This window comes from Cervus elaphus, chromosome 20, assembly GCF_910594005.1.
Source record: "Cervus elaphus chromosome 20, mCerEla1.1, whole genome shotgun sequence".
NCBI classification, from domain to species: Eukaryota; Metazoa; Chordata; class Mammalia; order Artiodactyla; family Cervidae; genus Cervus; species Cervus elaphus.
Genome location: NC_057834.1, coordinates 51,648,950 through 51,664,361, shown reverse-complemented (window position 1 = coordinate 51,664,361; position 15,412 = coordinate 51,648,950). Strand labels below are relative to the sequence as shown.

General features: G+C 44.7%; 1 protein-coding gene across 1 annotated transcript in view; it reads right to left on the bottom strand.

Annotated features, from left to right (window-relative positions):
- Positions 1–5,030: 5,030 nt before the first annotated feature.
- The window catches only part of CASQ2 (calsequestrin 2), a 73,706-nt gene continuing 63,324 nt past the window's right edge, over positions 5,031–15,412 (bottom strand). Inside the window, exons 9-11 of the mRNA XM_043877496.1 lie at positions 9,731–9,831; positions 7,648–7,722; positions 5,031–6,432 (exon numbers count right to left, since the gene is read on the bottom strand). Of these exons, the coding sequence (XP_043733431.1) occupies positions 6,229–6,432; positions 7,648–7,722; positions 9,731–9,831 (380 nt within the window). The 3' untranslated portion in view covers positions 5,031–6,228. The remainder of the gene's footprint in view (positions 6,433–7,647; positions 7,723–9,730; positions 9,832–15,412) is intronic.

The window sequence follows — 15,412 nt, the reverse complement described above, 5'->3', positions numbered from 1 at the left end:
CAAGCTTTCCCAATACCAGAGACAAGGTCCACCAGTAGTGTGTGGGTCTGGGGAGTATCCCTGCACCAGAGAGACATGGTAATGCCCTATCCGTGTCATGTAGCATCTTCTAGTTATACAGGCTAATGTTGATATGGACAATCAAAACCGTGTTTATGTTCCTTGTATTTACACCTGAACGTGTTTCTGCAGTTCTGAGAATTCATCTGGTTTTAGACAAAATGATGATGCATTTAGAACTGACATGGAGGCTTTAAACATTTTTCCTTTTCTAGTTCCTTGCTCAGCTCTCCCGTCTTGCCCACTCAGTTTTGCCTCCTGTGATCTGCATGTGGTAATCAGTTTTAAAGGTCCATTGACTGAATATTGCAATGAGTGAATGAATGAATGGGAACATGGCACACACTCAATGCTAAGACTACCGGGTGTAACCTAATCATTTATGACTATTGTAAGGGCAATTATTGGCATTTTGTGGGGTTCTAGGGCTGACATTAAGAAGTTTAGTCATCACTGCTCTAAAGAATCCAGATTGATACAATACCAGGTTATCTTGAAAGTGGTCTTTAATTCGTCTCTCTCCCATTTGGGTCTGCGGATGTATTAAAATAAATGCATTTGACATTTAGGTGGCTGTGGTTATCCCATTTTCAGAGAATGGAGCCTGGGACTTCTGCTGTCATCTCCACACTGCTTTGCTTCCCACCATGAGGAGTATATTCCTGGGAGACTTTGCTAACCCAAGGGAAGAGAATATCCTCCATTGGAAATCGTACTGAGCCAAGGAGATAGTGTTCCTATTTCTTCAGCAATTGGCTACCCTAAGCAAATCTAAACAGATGACACTGTTGCCAAAAAACTTGGAATGAGACTGACTTTCAAGAATCACTAGCACATTCTTAATGGTACTAATAGCTGTTAAATTAGCTTTGCATAGGGTTTAGCAGAGTATTCAGTCAAATACTATTTATTAAGTACCAATCAGAACTTAGACCCTGAGGTTAGAACAGAATCAGCCAAAATCTTCTCCCTAAGATCACTCTCAGACTAATGGGGGGAGGGGCATGCACTTAAATACAGTAAGTTGCAGATTCTGCCAAAGACCGCCACAGGGTGCTGTGAGGACTAAGCAGAGGAAGTGGCCAATTTGCCTGGGACATGACTGGAGAAGAGTCATAGAGTGTATCTCTATGGGAGTTTGCTAGGCAGGCACAGGTGGGGAAGGACAGGCATTCTGGTAGATGGAACATGAGCCAAGGCTTTGAGGTGTTAAACAGCCAAGCAGCTTTGGCCAATTTCTGAGAGTAGCTCTTTAGTCACTAAGTCCTGTCCAACTCTTTGTGACCCCCATGGATTGCAGCATGCCAGGTTTCCCTGTCCTTCACTATCTCCTGGAGTTTGCTTAAACTCATGTCCAGAGTAGAGGGGTAGACAGTTGGGAGGTGCCATGAGAAGTAAGGCTGGGTAAGGTAGACAAGAGACAGTTTGCATAGACCTCCATGTCCTACAAAGGAAATTGGTTTTAACCCAAAGACAAGGCTAGTCCTGACCCCCCAGTTCACTGGCGGTGGTACTGACCTGACTTCTGCTGAAGTAACAACTGGATGTTATAATCTAAGTGAGGGTGGATGCCCTCACTTAGGCTTGGATGCCATCCTTCCAAGATGGTACTCCATGTTTGTAGCAGCAATCACCCCAGCGAGACCAGTGCTCTTCATCCCTGAGCCCAGATATCACCAGCATTAGCTCTACTCAGACTTTGCTTTTCTCTTGTGGAGGAGAGACTCTTCAAGGAGGTTTAATTTTACAGGTGCTACCTCATATTTTCCTCCCCAACCTCATGCCCCACAGCCTAGACTCCACAATTGGCCATCAGACAACTTTCTGATCAATACTTGCTCTTTGTCCTTTTAATCTTTAAAAACACAAAGTGTTTAAACACTTGGGAATAGAACACCACATCCCTGATGACTCAGAGGGTAAAGAATCCACCTGCAATGCAGGACACACAAGAGATATGGGTTCAATCCCTGGGTTGGAAAGATTCCCTGGAGAAGGAAATGGAAATTCATTCCAGTATTCTTGCTTGGGAAATCCCATGGACAGGGAGGCTGGCAGGCCACAGTCCACAGGGTGGCAGAGAGTCAGACATGACTGAGCGATTAAAGCACAATGAAGAATTTTAAGCATGTATGTGATGCGATCAGTTTTTCATTTTCAAAAAAACTCTTGATTGCAGTGTGCGGGACTGGAGATGGGAGGGCAGTCAGAACCTTGCTGTCACCCAGCTGAGACTGTAAAGCCTTAATTATACAGTAAGAGCAAGTGAAGAGAAGAGGACAGGACTTGCTTCCTGTTGGATGTGGGAATAGGAGACAGCGAAATGGTTCTAAGATTTCTGGCTGGGAGATTGTCGGAGGGCGATACCTCTTCCCCATTCCTGTGCTTCTGTGAAGGACTTTCCCCAAACACTGCTGGCCCTTTGCCCAGCCCTTATTCCTGTACTGAGATGGAGTGAGTTACCTGGTTAGCGGGTGGCAGCCATTTGTCCATGTTTCTTAGGATGAAGTTAATGTGTGTGTTGGGGGAAGGATCCAGTCCATTTCTCCTGCCTCTCCATCCATGACCCCTGAGGGCAGTGGTCCTCTCTGCACACCTGATTCCCTCAGATGACTTGAACTTGGAGACAGGAAACTGGGAAGCCCATTTACCTAATCTCTAGTCTCCAAATTACTGCTTCTTTGTAATCAGGGTGGTATTCTGCTGACTTTTGGACCTACTTTCTCAGTTGGTTCAGATCTCAGGAAAAGCTACTTTTTTTTTTTTTTTTTTTTTACTGTGCTGGGGTTTAGTTGAGGCATGCAGGATCTAGTTCTCTGACCAGGGATGGAACCCAGGCCCCCTGCATTGGGAGCTCAGAGTCTTAGCCACTGGACCACCAGGGAAGTCTCAAGAGAGCTACTTTTTAAGGGCATCCCCTTAAAATCCCAAAACTGTGTTGGTCTGAGGTGCCTATAGGGACATCCAGGTGATGCTGTCCAGGGAAGATGGCTGGAGTGAGGGGCTTGGGACCCAGAAGAAGCCTGGCTAGAGACAGGTGGTGTTGGATGCTAGGGGCTGGACGAGGTGACTGGGAAGGGAGTGGGAAGAGCAGCAGGAAGAGCAGCGGTCGGTGTTGACTTGCATTTGTCCCCAGCAGAGGGTCAGGCCCGGGTCTGGAGATGGTATATCAGTAGGTCTGGGCTGGTGACAGTCATCTGTGTTTTCTAAAACTCAGACATGATTCTGACACTGAACAGACTTGAGGAGACGTGGTGAGAGTGGGAAGTTCGAGGACAGGCCACGAGATCCGCCAGCACTTGAGGGGATATCAACCAGGGAGTGTTGATCAAAAGTTATTTGATAATGACCTCTGACTGGTCACATCATTGATAGACTGGGCTTCCTGGGGGATACAAGCTAGGGCCTGGACAGTACACAACCTTGTTACAGAAAAGACAAACTCATTTCAATTATGATATGATATTCTAAAGAAATACATTTAAATGTTTATTCTTGATAATGCAAATTTTTTTTTTTTTTGGCTTTCTTGCAGGAAGGTCAGATCACACAGTTCTAATTAGGCAACATTACTAGCACTGCAAATTGATTACTTGCTTCCAGAATGAAAGGAAGAAAGACATCTTGGCTTAAACAATAAAAAGGATTAAAAGAAATTCCCTTGAGTCCATCTTGAGATACCATCTGAGTAAAAGAAATGGAATCCTTTGATTGCATAATTTGAAGAATTAAATTTAGTTTAAATCTTTAAGTATAAAAATGGGGTTATGTTTACATTCCTTTAAAGTATTTGTGTGACTCTGTGGGAAAATTACTTGAAGCCTCTGTGCCTCACTCAGTTTTCCCACCTAAAATGGGAAAAATAACAAAACGCATATAAGATCTTTTTAAGGATTAAATGGGGAAATACATTAAAAGCATATAGCATAGTGCTCTGAGCACATTCCAAATATTCAATAAATAGCTGAAAAAGTTTTAGACAAATAACAAAACAGTGCTACTACTTACAGATATTACTAGCTTACCACTCAGTGCTTCTAAAACAGGAGCAGCATGGCATGATTTAAACTTAATGCATATTAGTCAGGCCTCTGAGAACCAGGGAATTTTCCTGGGTTGGGAAATAAACCACTCTGATGACAGAACACATTTCTTGGCTATTTGAAAGATTAGCTTCAAAGATCACTTTATAAATTCACCTCTCCCAGAGCTTATTTGAGTCTCTCTGGATAGCTACATAGCCCAGCTTGGGAAGTGTCTGCCTTGCTTTGTGAGGCAGAAAGAAAAATAAGGAGGTCTTGGAAGCACTGTGATCCAACAGTGCCGACAATTATTCACCCATCAGTTCAATAAATGAGGGTCTACGTTGTGCTGAGCAAAGTGCTAAGAGTTGGGGATACAATGGTAAATAAATCTCTTGTCTCCAAGGAGCCTACGTATGAGTTAATGAAAGAACAGATGTGCAAATATGTGTTACATGTTAAATGATAAGTGCCAGGATTTGGGATGTGTACAACATGCCATGGGAGCAGAGGGGAAGGGCTCCCCTTGAGACCACACAGGCAATTGGACAGATGCTGATATTAGTCATTTGAACTTCATGAAGGGGAGGACGCGTTTAAGGGAGAGGGTAGTGAGTTTTGGTCTTGTGATGTTGTTTGAAGCACTTGTACAATATCCAAACCAAGATGTCCAGCAGCAGTTGAATGAGTGAGTCTAAAACCAAGGAGAGAGGTCAAGGTTAGAGACCCAGACTGGGAAGTTATTAGCTGATGGGCATGGATGATAGCTTGGATACCTTGGAAGAAGGTGAGAGCCGAGAGATACTGTGGAAGACTGACATTTAAAGGGTAGGCAAAGGAACAGAAAGAAGAAAAGAAAACTGAGAAGGAATAGAGAGGAAGAACAGGAGCCCAGAGGGGAGAGAATGAGCAGAAAAACAAAAAATCAAGAGAGGATTTTCAAGATAATCTCAGTACTTTCAAAATAAAACTTTAATGACTGCTATTCCATAAAAGGATCGTCCTATTTTCAAAGAATTTGCAGTGTCTTACACATGTGTTAAAAGACTGAGAAAATAAATTAGAACATTAGAATGCACACCCAATGCTAAAACTATAGAGCACAATATAACTTCTAGAGAGTTTGAAAGGCACTTGGGGATTTTTTCAGTGCCTCAGAGCATCATTATGAATCCTAATGACTGTTGTCCTGTTCAGCTGTGGGAGCACTGATCAGTGGAGAGTGAATTGCCCTCTTGAAAAACCAACTTGGACTCTGAATGGGAAGGCTGACTAGCAGCGACAAGACAGAGGGATATCAGGATCCCAGCTCAAGCTAGGACGCCAGCTGAACCCATCAGAGACCTAAAGACATCAGAAAGAATTAAAACATTTAATCCTTCTAGCTCTCCCGACCCCTGTGTGTATATGCAAGAAGGTCATCTACAGGGAAGTTCAGAGAGCAAATCAACCTCCCATCCCAATATCCTAATATACTAGAAATGATGGTGACATCAGTATGCATGTTTTTCAAAACCTCTCAATAGCCATCCAAAGGCTTGGATCTGAGTTCATAATGATCAGATCTACACCTAAAATAATAAGTTTAATAGAACCAAGAGAAGCTGATTTACGAAACCTATTTCCAAGACTGAGCCTTCCCTAAGAGGGATCCTCTCGGCTTGAGGAGGGATCCTAACTGATATTCTAGGCACAGGGGCTAAATGGACTGTGTGTCTTCCCTGGGCTCTGGTTGTAAGGTCACACCATGCTTGTGACTTAGCAAGCTGTCCATTCTGCTACCATCATAGTCAAACAAGTAAACTTGAGCCGAGGTGTTAGGGAATTGCTCTCTCTAGACAACCAGATTCGGGCACTGCCGTGGCCACTGATGATCTGACAATGAATGAAAGCTTTTTCATAACAGTCAAGACAGCCAACACGGCAATCATTCCCCACTGTCCTTGCTGAGTGAGTGGGACTGCTGGATTTAGGAAGGCATTTGCCGAGTTGCACATCTGATGAGAAAGAAGTGGGGAAAGAGGTGTCGATAAAAGGAAAGGAACTGGCTGGACGAGGGCCGGGGCTGCTCGCTGCCACTTTGCCTGTCTGCATGGCAGTGGGTAGCTGTGGTTATGTCTTCGTGAAACTCGTCTGGAGTTGGAGGCTATTCATCATCGTCATCACTGTCATCATTGTCCTCTTCATCAGAATTATCATCGTCATTGTCGTCGTCTTCATCCTCTTCATCATCATTGTCATCATCCTCCGTGTTTATCTTCCCAGAAAGTACATCCTCAATCCAGTCTTCCAGCTCCTCAGCTGTGGGCAGGTCATCATCATCTGGAATATCCATCCACACACTGTCAGCCTGCATCCAGAGACAGAATGAGTGTGAGAGTGAGTGCACGAAGGATCAGCCAGGCCAGAGGCTTCCAAGCGACTGTGCTGAGTGAACCCCAGGTCACTTACACTTATCAGGAATATGTGCACACAGGACCTTCCCGACCCAGGGATCGAACCCATGTCCTGCACAGGCAAGCGATTCTTTACCACTGCACCACCTGGGAAGCCCATTAAACAGAAATGCTTAGTAGCAAATGGTACGCATAGTATCCTGTTCGTGCAATATAAAAGGAAATCTATATTCCATTGCATTATATATACTATATATATTTCACTGTTTTTTTAAATTTTTTTACATTGTTTTATTTTATTTATTAGACACACAGCATGTGGGATCTTAGTTCCCCAACCAGGGATCGAACCCATGCTCCCTCCATTGGGAGCTCAGAGTCTTAACCACTGGACCACCAGGGAATCCCTCCACTGTTCGTTTATATAGCCAGTTAGCAATGTTCTTCTTTTTTCATTCTTTAGCAATGTCATTTCACTCTCTTGGTGGATGTTCAGTTACCTGGGAAATTCTACATTTATTATTTTGTAAACTAATTTTCAAATTACTGGGCTTCCCTGATAGCTCAATTGGTAAAGAATCTGCCTGCAATGCAGGAGACCCCAGTTCGATTCCTGGGTCGGGAAGATCCCTTGGAGAAGGGAAAGGCTACCCACTCCAGTATTCTTGGGCTTCCCTTATGGCTCAGCTGGTAAAGAATCCGCCCACAATGTGGGAGACCTGGGTTCAATCCCTGAGTTGGAAAGATCCCCTGGAGAAGGGAAAGGCTACACACTCCAGTATTCTGGCCTAGAGAATTCCATGGACGATATATGGCCCATGGGGTCACAAAGAGTCAGACATGACTGAGCAACTTTCACTTTTTCACTTTTTTAAATCACTAATAATGATTAAAATTCTGCTTACATTAAAACAGTTTAAAAAGAGAATGGTAGGATATAAGGTGAAAAGCAAAAGTATTTTTGGTTGCCCTGACCCCACCCCTGACTCAGACTAGGATCGGTCCATGTTGGCAAGTCTCCTGAGCTAAAGCTTTCTAAAGCAAGGCCAAGGGTCCTGCTCATTTCATGAGGGGCTGGACTCTTATACAGGATCTCACAGTCTGGGCTGTGTGGCAGAAACCAGGGCAGGTGGAAGTTATTTGAGCAAGCTTTCATGAGGTATACTCACATCTGTCACATTCACCACCCCAATCTGTGGCTTGAAGAGGTCAATCTTGAAAGTCTTTTCCCAATAGGCAACAAGCTGTAGCAACAAAAAATAAAATTAGACAGCAAGCATCATCCCCTGTTCAAGCCACTTTTTGTGGCTGGACCCACCTGCCATCCCATCACAGTAATGAGGTCACCATTGGTTAAAGGTCTCCAAAACAGCTGTGGGCATGGAGGAAAATGAAGACTTGGCATTCAGCACTTTAAATAAGCATGGAAAAAAGATGTCATAACACAAACTATGAAAGCATGTAATATAAAAGCTTCTACAGCTGGAAGGAAGAATATTACAGAGATGGTCCAAAGTTGTTTCCCAAATTCCCTGTGGTTCTTTTATAGTTTATGTGTGGTGAAGGAGCCATTCCCCGCCACAATATCTCACTTAAAAACCCCTTACCTTGAGCCTGTTTGCTCGTGAGATGTCTAGGAAAGCAGTGGTGTAAGTGTAAGTGCCCACCAGCTCTAAGTGGGCTTGCAAGAAAGAAGAAGACTTCTCCATTCAGACAGACTTTGGTTCATGTGGACTAATATCTGACTGGGGCAGGACTCAACGAGTAAGGGGCCATGGGGTAAGAAAATGGAGATATTCAGTGGTAGAAAGTCTTCCAAACAAATATATGGTCTGATGGGGACTAGGGGATAGTCAAGAACTTGGAAATCAGAAGTCTGAAGATTTCTTATTTGCAAAAAGCAAGGCAAACATAGAGCAGGTCGGGAGAAAAGCAGACCATCTGTGAGCTTGCAAAACAAAATAGTCCAGATAAATGAGAACTAAAACCAGGTAACGGCTAAACAAACAAAACTATAATATACAGCATCTTATAAGCATCATGACTTTGTTATGGTTGCCCAGAATTATGACATTGGCCTTAGGTGACATGGAATTCTCTGCCTTCGATTCACTCATCCTCTATGTAGGATTGGGTTCCAGGACCCCTGAGATCACTGACACTCTTCATTTTTGTATATTTAATCATAGTTTGATCAATTGTGACCTATGCAACAAATGATAATTCCTGGAAGAAGATAGAGATCATTTATATTCTTTTTTTTTTTCCTATTTTTTGTCTCACCGAAAAGCATGTGGGATCTTTGGTCCCCCGCCAGGGATGGAACCGTAGCCCCTGCAGTGGAAGTGTGGCATCTTAACCACTGGACCACCAGGGGAGTCCTTATCATTTATATCCTAATGATAGCTAGTATTGAGTATCAGCATTTAGCTCAACCTAAAGTCTATTGACTAATAGACCAAGCTTTGGCATCACATAGACCTAGGTTAGAAGATCACATCTACCACTTACAGCTTAAACCTCTCCAGTTGTCATCCCGTAAGATAGGTATTACAATGGTCTGTACTTCATAGGGTTGTTGAGAGGATTAGATGAGATGATGCATGTAAAGAATTTACCATAGTTCTGGGTATATAATAGAGTATATGAGCTACATTCATTACCACTGGGCTCACATATTGCTACAAATTCTGTTTATTCTCTTTAAAATAAAGCATAATCGAGGCTTTGATCATTGACCCAGCAAGAGTTTAAGGGCCTTACACATTCAACAGGTGCTAGATATTATGCTAGGAGAGCATGATGAACAAGACAGACAGGGTCCCTGCCTGCCCAGAAGTTGTTCTTAACTCCATGCAGAATGTTCATTTCTGAAGGTTTATTACTTAGAAACTCGGATTGCCCCAGAGTGATGGTCCCCCTCAGAAAATGAAAAAGGTTAGAGCAAGGAGTGGTAGGCAGCTATGGAACCGTTGGCAGAAGAATTTCACCCACACTTAAGTGGGCCCCAGAGGAACTCTGGCCTCCAGGGAATGAGAACAGTAAGTCTTACCAGGTCAGTGTGGGCACCAGGCCTTAAGTTCAGTGCTGTCCCAGGGGCCAAGATCTTCACATTGGGTAGAGGCAGCCACTGGGCTTCTGCAAGTGCCCCTCCTATTTTACCTCCTCCTTTGTGCATCCAGTTCTCCCGCTAAACACAAACATGAGACTGTGACGGTGACCAAGGACGAGGTCTCAGTCTGAGTCACTCACCAGAGGAAAGTCGTCTGGGTCGATCCATACGATGCTCAGGTCCGGGTTGTCTGTGTTGTCCCGGGCAACCTGCTTCAGGATCTCCAGGAACTCATAGCCATCTGAAGCAGGATGCAAGAAGGTTGAGTAAGCTCTGCGCATGCATGGTTTCTAAGAGGGAAAGCAGAGTGCTGCTTTTCCATGAGGGTTCCTTAGGTTATTTGGCGCATACCCTCAATTCCAGGATTATTCTACAAAATGAGCCAGATGAGAACTCCAGACACAAAGCAGCTTATTCAAAGGAAACGGTAAACATCTTGAATAAAGAAATTAAATGTTTCACAGGGAAGTGCCTGGTTGTAACTCAAAGCTGAATTCCACTTGCTAAATTGCCTGTAAAAACTGACCAGCCGAAGAGTCAGAAAGTGCAACCCCAGAACAGAGAAACTCCAGTCTGGTGCTCAGCGCTCTGCGCCATCTCTTAAAACGGATAATTTGTTATCCCTCAGAGCTCCCCAGAACATTCACTCTGTTGACCAAGAACTTTGAGCCTGCATCCTTAGTTTTCTACAAGTTCCTAAAACTTTCAAACTAAGTGGGCTTCTGATTGATGTGTGCATGCCAAGTCGCTTCAGAGTGTCCGACTCCGTGTGACCCTACACTGCAGCCTGCCAGGCTGCTCGGGCCATGGGATTCTCCAGGCAAGAATACTGCAGTGAGTTGCTGTGCCCTCTTCCAGGGGATGTTTTTGACCCTTGATCAAACCCGCATCGCTTACATCTACCTGCATTGGCAGGTAGGTTCTTTACTACAGTTGGTGTCAAAGCTCTGAGTTAGTGAATGGGGTTCCCTTCCTCCCTCTCACTATTTCCTTGAGAGCTCTGCCCTCTTCTTATTCAATTTACAGCATTCATTGCCCCCCCCCCCCAGGGGAAGGATGATTCATATGAAAAGCAGATACAAGCCTCATTAAGACAAGCTGATGGCTTCAAGAGCACAGAAAGCCTAAACCTTGAAGAACTGAGAAAGAAAAACTTTATGTCATAAACAAAAAGTTTGTTTAGTAAGAAAAAAAGAAATGTTTATTAAGAGAAAGCATAACCTAAACCTTCACCATCTCTCTCCCCGACTCCCAATCAGTAAGAAAGAGTTTAGGTTGTAACAAGTCCCTGAGAATAAGCTCTGTACCAGTGTGTATGTGTTTGTGTGTACAAGTCCAAGTGCTGGAAAAAGCACGCCCATGTATCCACATATAAAAGCTCCATGGTTTCCGGGAATCCCAGAGTATAGGGGACTCATGGTTTGTTTTAGAATAAAACTCAGGAAAATGGAAAGACCTCAGAGTCTCTTGGTGAACCCTCCGGTGCAAGAGCCCTAGGACAAAGAAGACTGTTAGGAGCCCTCGCTGAGTTCTCTGGGGGGACACAGATGAGGTTGAGGGAGATGGATCTGAAGAGGCCCAGCAATTGGGATGAAGGGGACAAGTGATGACTGGTAGCTCAGACGGTAAAGCATCTGCCTGCCATGCATGAGACCCGGGTTCACTCCTGGGTTGGGAAGATACTCTAGAGAAGGAAATGGCAATCCGCTCCAGTGTTCTTGCCTGGAGAATTCCATGGACAGAGGAGCCTGGCAGGCTATACAGTCCATGGGGTTGCAAAGAGTCAGATACGACTGAGGAACTAACACGCACACAGATATAAGGAAGACCTGTCCCCATGCCTGGGTGGACCACATACTGGAAAAGAAATCTATGGCATCCAGTCAATTTGGCTTCCCTGTGGCTTAGTGAAAAATCTGCCTGCAATGCGGGAGACAGGGATTCCATCCCTGGGTCAGAAAGACCCCCTGGAGAAGAAAATGGCTATCCCCTCCAGTATTCTTCCCTGGAGAATTTCAAGGAGAGAGGAGCCTGGTGGGCTGTAGTCCATGGGGTCACAACGAGCTGGACACGACTGAGCGACTAACACCACCAGTCAGTTTGAACCCCTCTCTGCAGCCTCTGTTGAACACGCCTCTCCTCTCTCCAGGCATCCTAGCCTTTGTTTGGCTACCTGGGGCCTCTTGGGAAAGGTTTTTCCCTTCACTTCCTCATCCCTAATACACTCTAGGCAAAATGAACACTATTCTTAGCAGCTCTGCTTTGAGCCGGTGTAGTCTCTTTAAGTGTAGCTAAATCATACTAAAGATTCAGAGTGGACCCCTCAGCCCTTGTTACCTGGAAGGCAGAACTACCTCTAGCAGAGAAGAGGGTCTTTATGGCCTGCAGCCCTATCCTGCAGAGATCTGGGTGGTCTGGGTGATTTTTCCATCTATCCGCTGAATTATATGACAAATTAGATTGTTTGACAGAGATGGATGGGGTTTTGTGCTTCAGAGTTTATCATCTATCACTGTAGGGGTGGGAGTGGAGGTGGGGCTATTCCTCCAGCAGCCTGTAGGTGTGGCTGAGAAGGTCCCTCCGGAGTGCCATTGGCTGCTGCTACCTGGACACCATGCGTCTGCCTTCTCTGGGTGTGTCGCTGTCCCAGGACAGGACAGGGAACTATGGTGCCATCTGGGTTAGCTGTGGGTTTATGTATCATCAAATACACAGACTGCACCGGGGGGTTTTCCTCAAGAGCATCAGTCACCACTTTCAGCAGCCGAGGAGAGATGGATGGCTACAAATAAGGTGCGGCTGCCAGCACTCTGGAAAGTGAGGATCACATGTGACAAATCAGAAATTCACAAAGAGGATGAAATTCAACAATACAGTCAGGAATTCATGTAGAAAGTAAAGCTGAGGTGCAAAAGACTGACTGACGTAAGGGAAGGCAGACGCGGGTCTAGGTACGAGTGTAGAGGACAGAGATCTGAACAGAAGCCGAACACACGAGATGGCGCTGCTTGTTTCGGATGGAAAACCCACATATCACGATTTATAAATAGGAATGTACATACAGGGACATTTCTGTTTCAGAGCAGGTTTGGAGATAAAAAGAGAAAGATTGAAGGAACAAAAATTGGATCCTGCAAGAAAAATCAAATGATCTGGAGTTTTTACATAAACAGGATAAGTCAAAATTGTGGTTTAATGCTTGTTTTTAAGAATACAGAACATTTTTTTGTGAGGAGAATATTCTTTGTGCCTATGGAGGAGCGAGGAAAGCTCAAAAAACATGCCTCAATAAATTAATAAATGAGTTGCCATTAACGTTGGGATGTTTCATCCAGAGTCAAGGGCAGTTTTTGACATCTTGGATGATGTATTCTGTAAAGGGCCTACTCCCTCTGCATCCCTGAATATTTCCAAGAACAGAACCTGTTCTTCAGGGAGTCAGCCCAGCTTGATTCTTAAACATGTGGACACTTGGGGCAAATGGTCCAAATCCTGGGTCTGCCGTTTGGAGTGTGACTTAGGGCAAGTCATTTAATGTCTTGGTTTCTCGTCTGTAAAAGGGGGATGATAACAATAGTACCGATTTTGTGGACTGAATGTTAGTTAAATGAGTTAGTGTCTATAACACTTAGATGGTGCCTGACATAAAGTAAGGCTTAGCTATTATTCTTCTGAAATTCTCAGACACTCTTCTGCCTGAATACAAGGAACCTGGCCATTCATCTGTTTATCCAATGCATATGTCTTAAGTGCAAGGATCTGGGCACAAGGGTGGGCTAGATACAGTTTTGGCCCCGTGTGGCAGAGAAGACATTTTCCTATGCAATTACACCAGGAGGTGGTATATCGTAGAGTGATTCCTTCTGGTCCCTGTTGCTGATTCAGTGATTGAAGGCTGCAGGGGTGGCTATAGCAGCTGGTATGACTATGAGAACCTTGCCTCAGTACAGGATTAAAGCAAGGCTTACTTACTTTGTTTTAAAGTCATTAAGCTAATTTTGATATTCCTGATCCAAGGCTTGCAAGCCCTGTTTACCTCTGTTAACCCCCAGCCTTGAATCCTTGTTGGAATGAATTCTCATTCATCTGTGAAAGCAGAATTAAGACAGCCACACTGGCCTCATATGTCTTCAGTCACTAAAATTGTAACTTACAAGTTCAGTTTCTACTTAGGGACCACTTCTGTTTCTTTGTAAAACAGGTATCCTGGAAAAGGGACACATCCACTGTGGACCCTCCCTTTTTGACCAGGAAGGCAAGTGTTGGGAGCCATATTTCACTTTTGTAATTCAATGTTAAGCACAAGACTAGCTCACAGTCGCAACTATACGAATGAATGAATGAATGAGTTTGAAATTAATGACCATTTTCTTATCAATGATATACCCAGCTTTGAGGCCTTTTAAGATTATGACCATGTATTTCTCAAAAAGAACAGCCTGTAATTCTTTTTTAAAAGGTAGATTAAGAAAAATGAGGAAATATTATTATTTTGAGATTTGTACACTAGCAGTTATTTCACCATTGAAAGTAGAGAGCTATTCTCTGTGGTCATTAGTTGGAGAAGCCGCCATTCTCAAAGCCAGAAGGGATTCCCAAACATTCCACATATCCAGGCAGGCTCCACCCAGAACATTTGTCTGTCTTCTCTCTTGAATGTTTCCAGCGCTGAGACCCTCTGGCCTCCCTAAAGGTCTAGTACAGAATCAATAACCCAGACAGCCAAGAGTTGTTTTCTTTCATCAAACTGAAATTTCCTTTTTTCTCACGAAGTCCATCTACCAACTTCTTCCTTTATGCACACAGGGCATTGTTCTTTACGTGCAGGAAGCCTGTGATCATGTTGCCCAACCTTGGTTTTACCAGTATTTCTCGAGCGTTTACTGGCTACTGGCTATGAAGTACTTCTGCGTTTAATCTTTGTATGTAGTCCTGATGGAGGGTGGGAAGATGTTATCATCTCCATTTTAACAAGTCAGAGTCCCTGACTTGCCCAGCATCTCACACCAGCAAGCAGCAGAGCCAGGATTCTAACTCGGGTCTCTGGTCTACACCTCGGGTTCTGGTTCCACAGCCCACAGCGTGTGGTCTCCACACACTGACCCAAACTGCTGCATCTTTTTGCTCAAGTCTGTGCTTGAGACTCGAGCACCAGGAGTGAAAGCGTCCACGTGAGGGAAGCGAGGGCATGGACAGCGGGAGACACAAGGGTGGACCTGGGGGCTGATGGGCTGGCCTCTGCTGGCCTTTGCCTCCCCCTCACCAGGAGTCATGGGCCCCTTCCCCTCTTTCTAGCCTGCAGCTGAGCCACAGCCTGTTCAGTTGGCTGTCAGTGATTTCCCTGAGTGTGCCTGGAATCTCAGAGCTGGATCCAAATAAAGAAGAGGGGCCAGTGGTAAAGAATGCAAGCAATGGAGATGCAGACATAGAGATCAGACTTATGGACACAGGCGAGGGGGAGGACAGAGAGGGTGAGACGAATGGAGAGAGTAGCATGGAAGCATAAACACTACCATATGTAAAATACATATGTGTGTATGTTAGTTGCTCAGTCGGGTCCGACTCTTTGCAACCCCATGGACGGTAGCCCAGCACGTTCCTCTGTCCATGGGATTCTCCAGGCAAGAACACTGGAGTGGGTTGCCACTCCCTTCTCCAGGGTATCTTTCCGACCCAGGGAGTGAACCCAGTCTCCTGCATTGCAGGCAGACTCTTTACCTACCGTCTGAGCTACCAGCGAAGCCCACGTAAAATAGGCAGCCAATGGAAATTTGCTGTCTGACTCAGGAAACTCAAACTGGGGCCCGTGAACAGATGACATA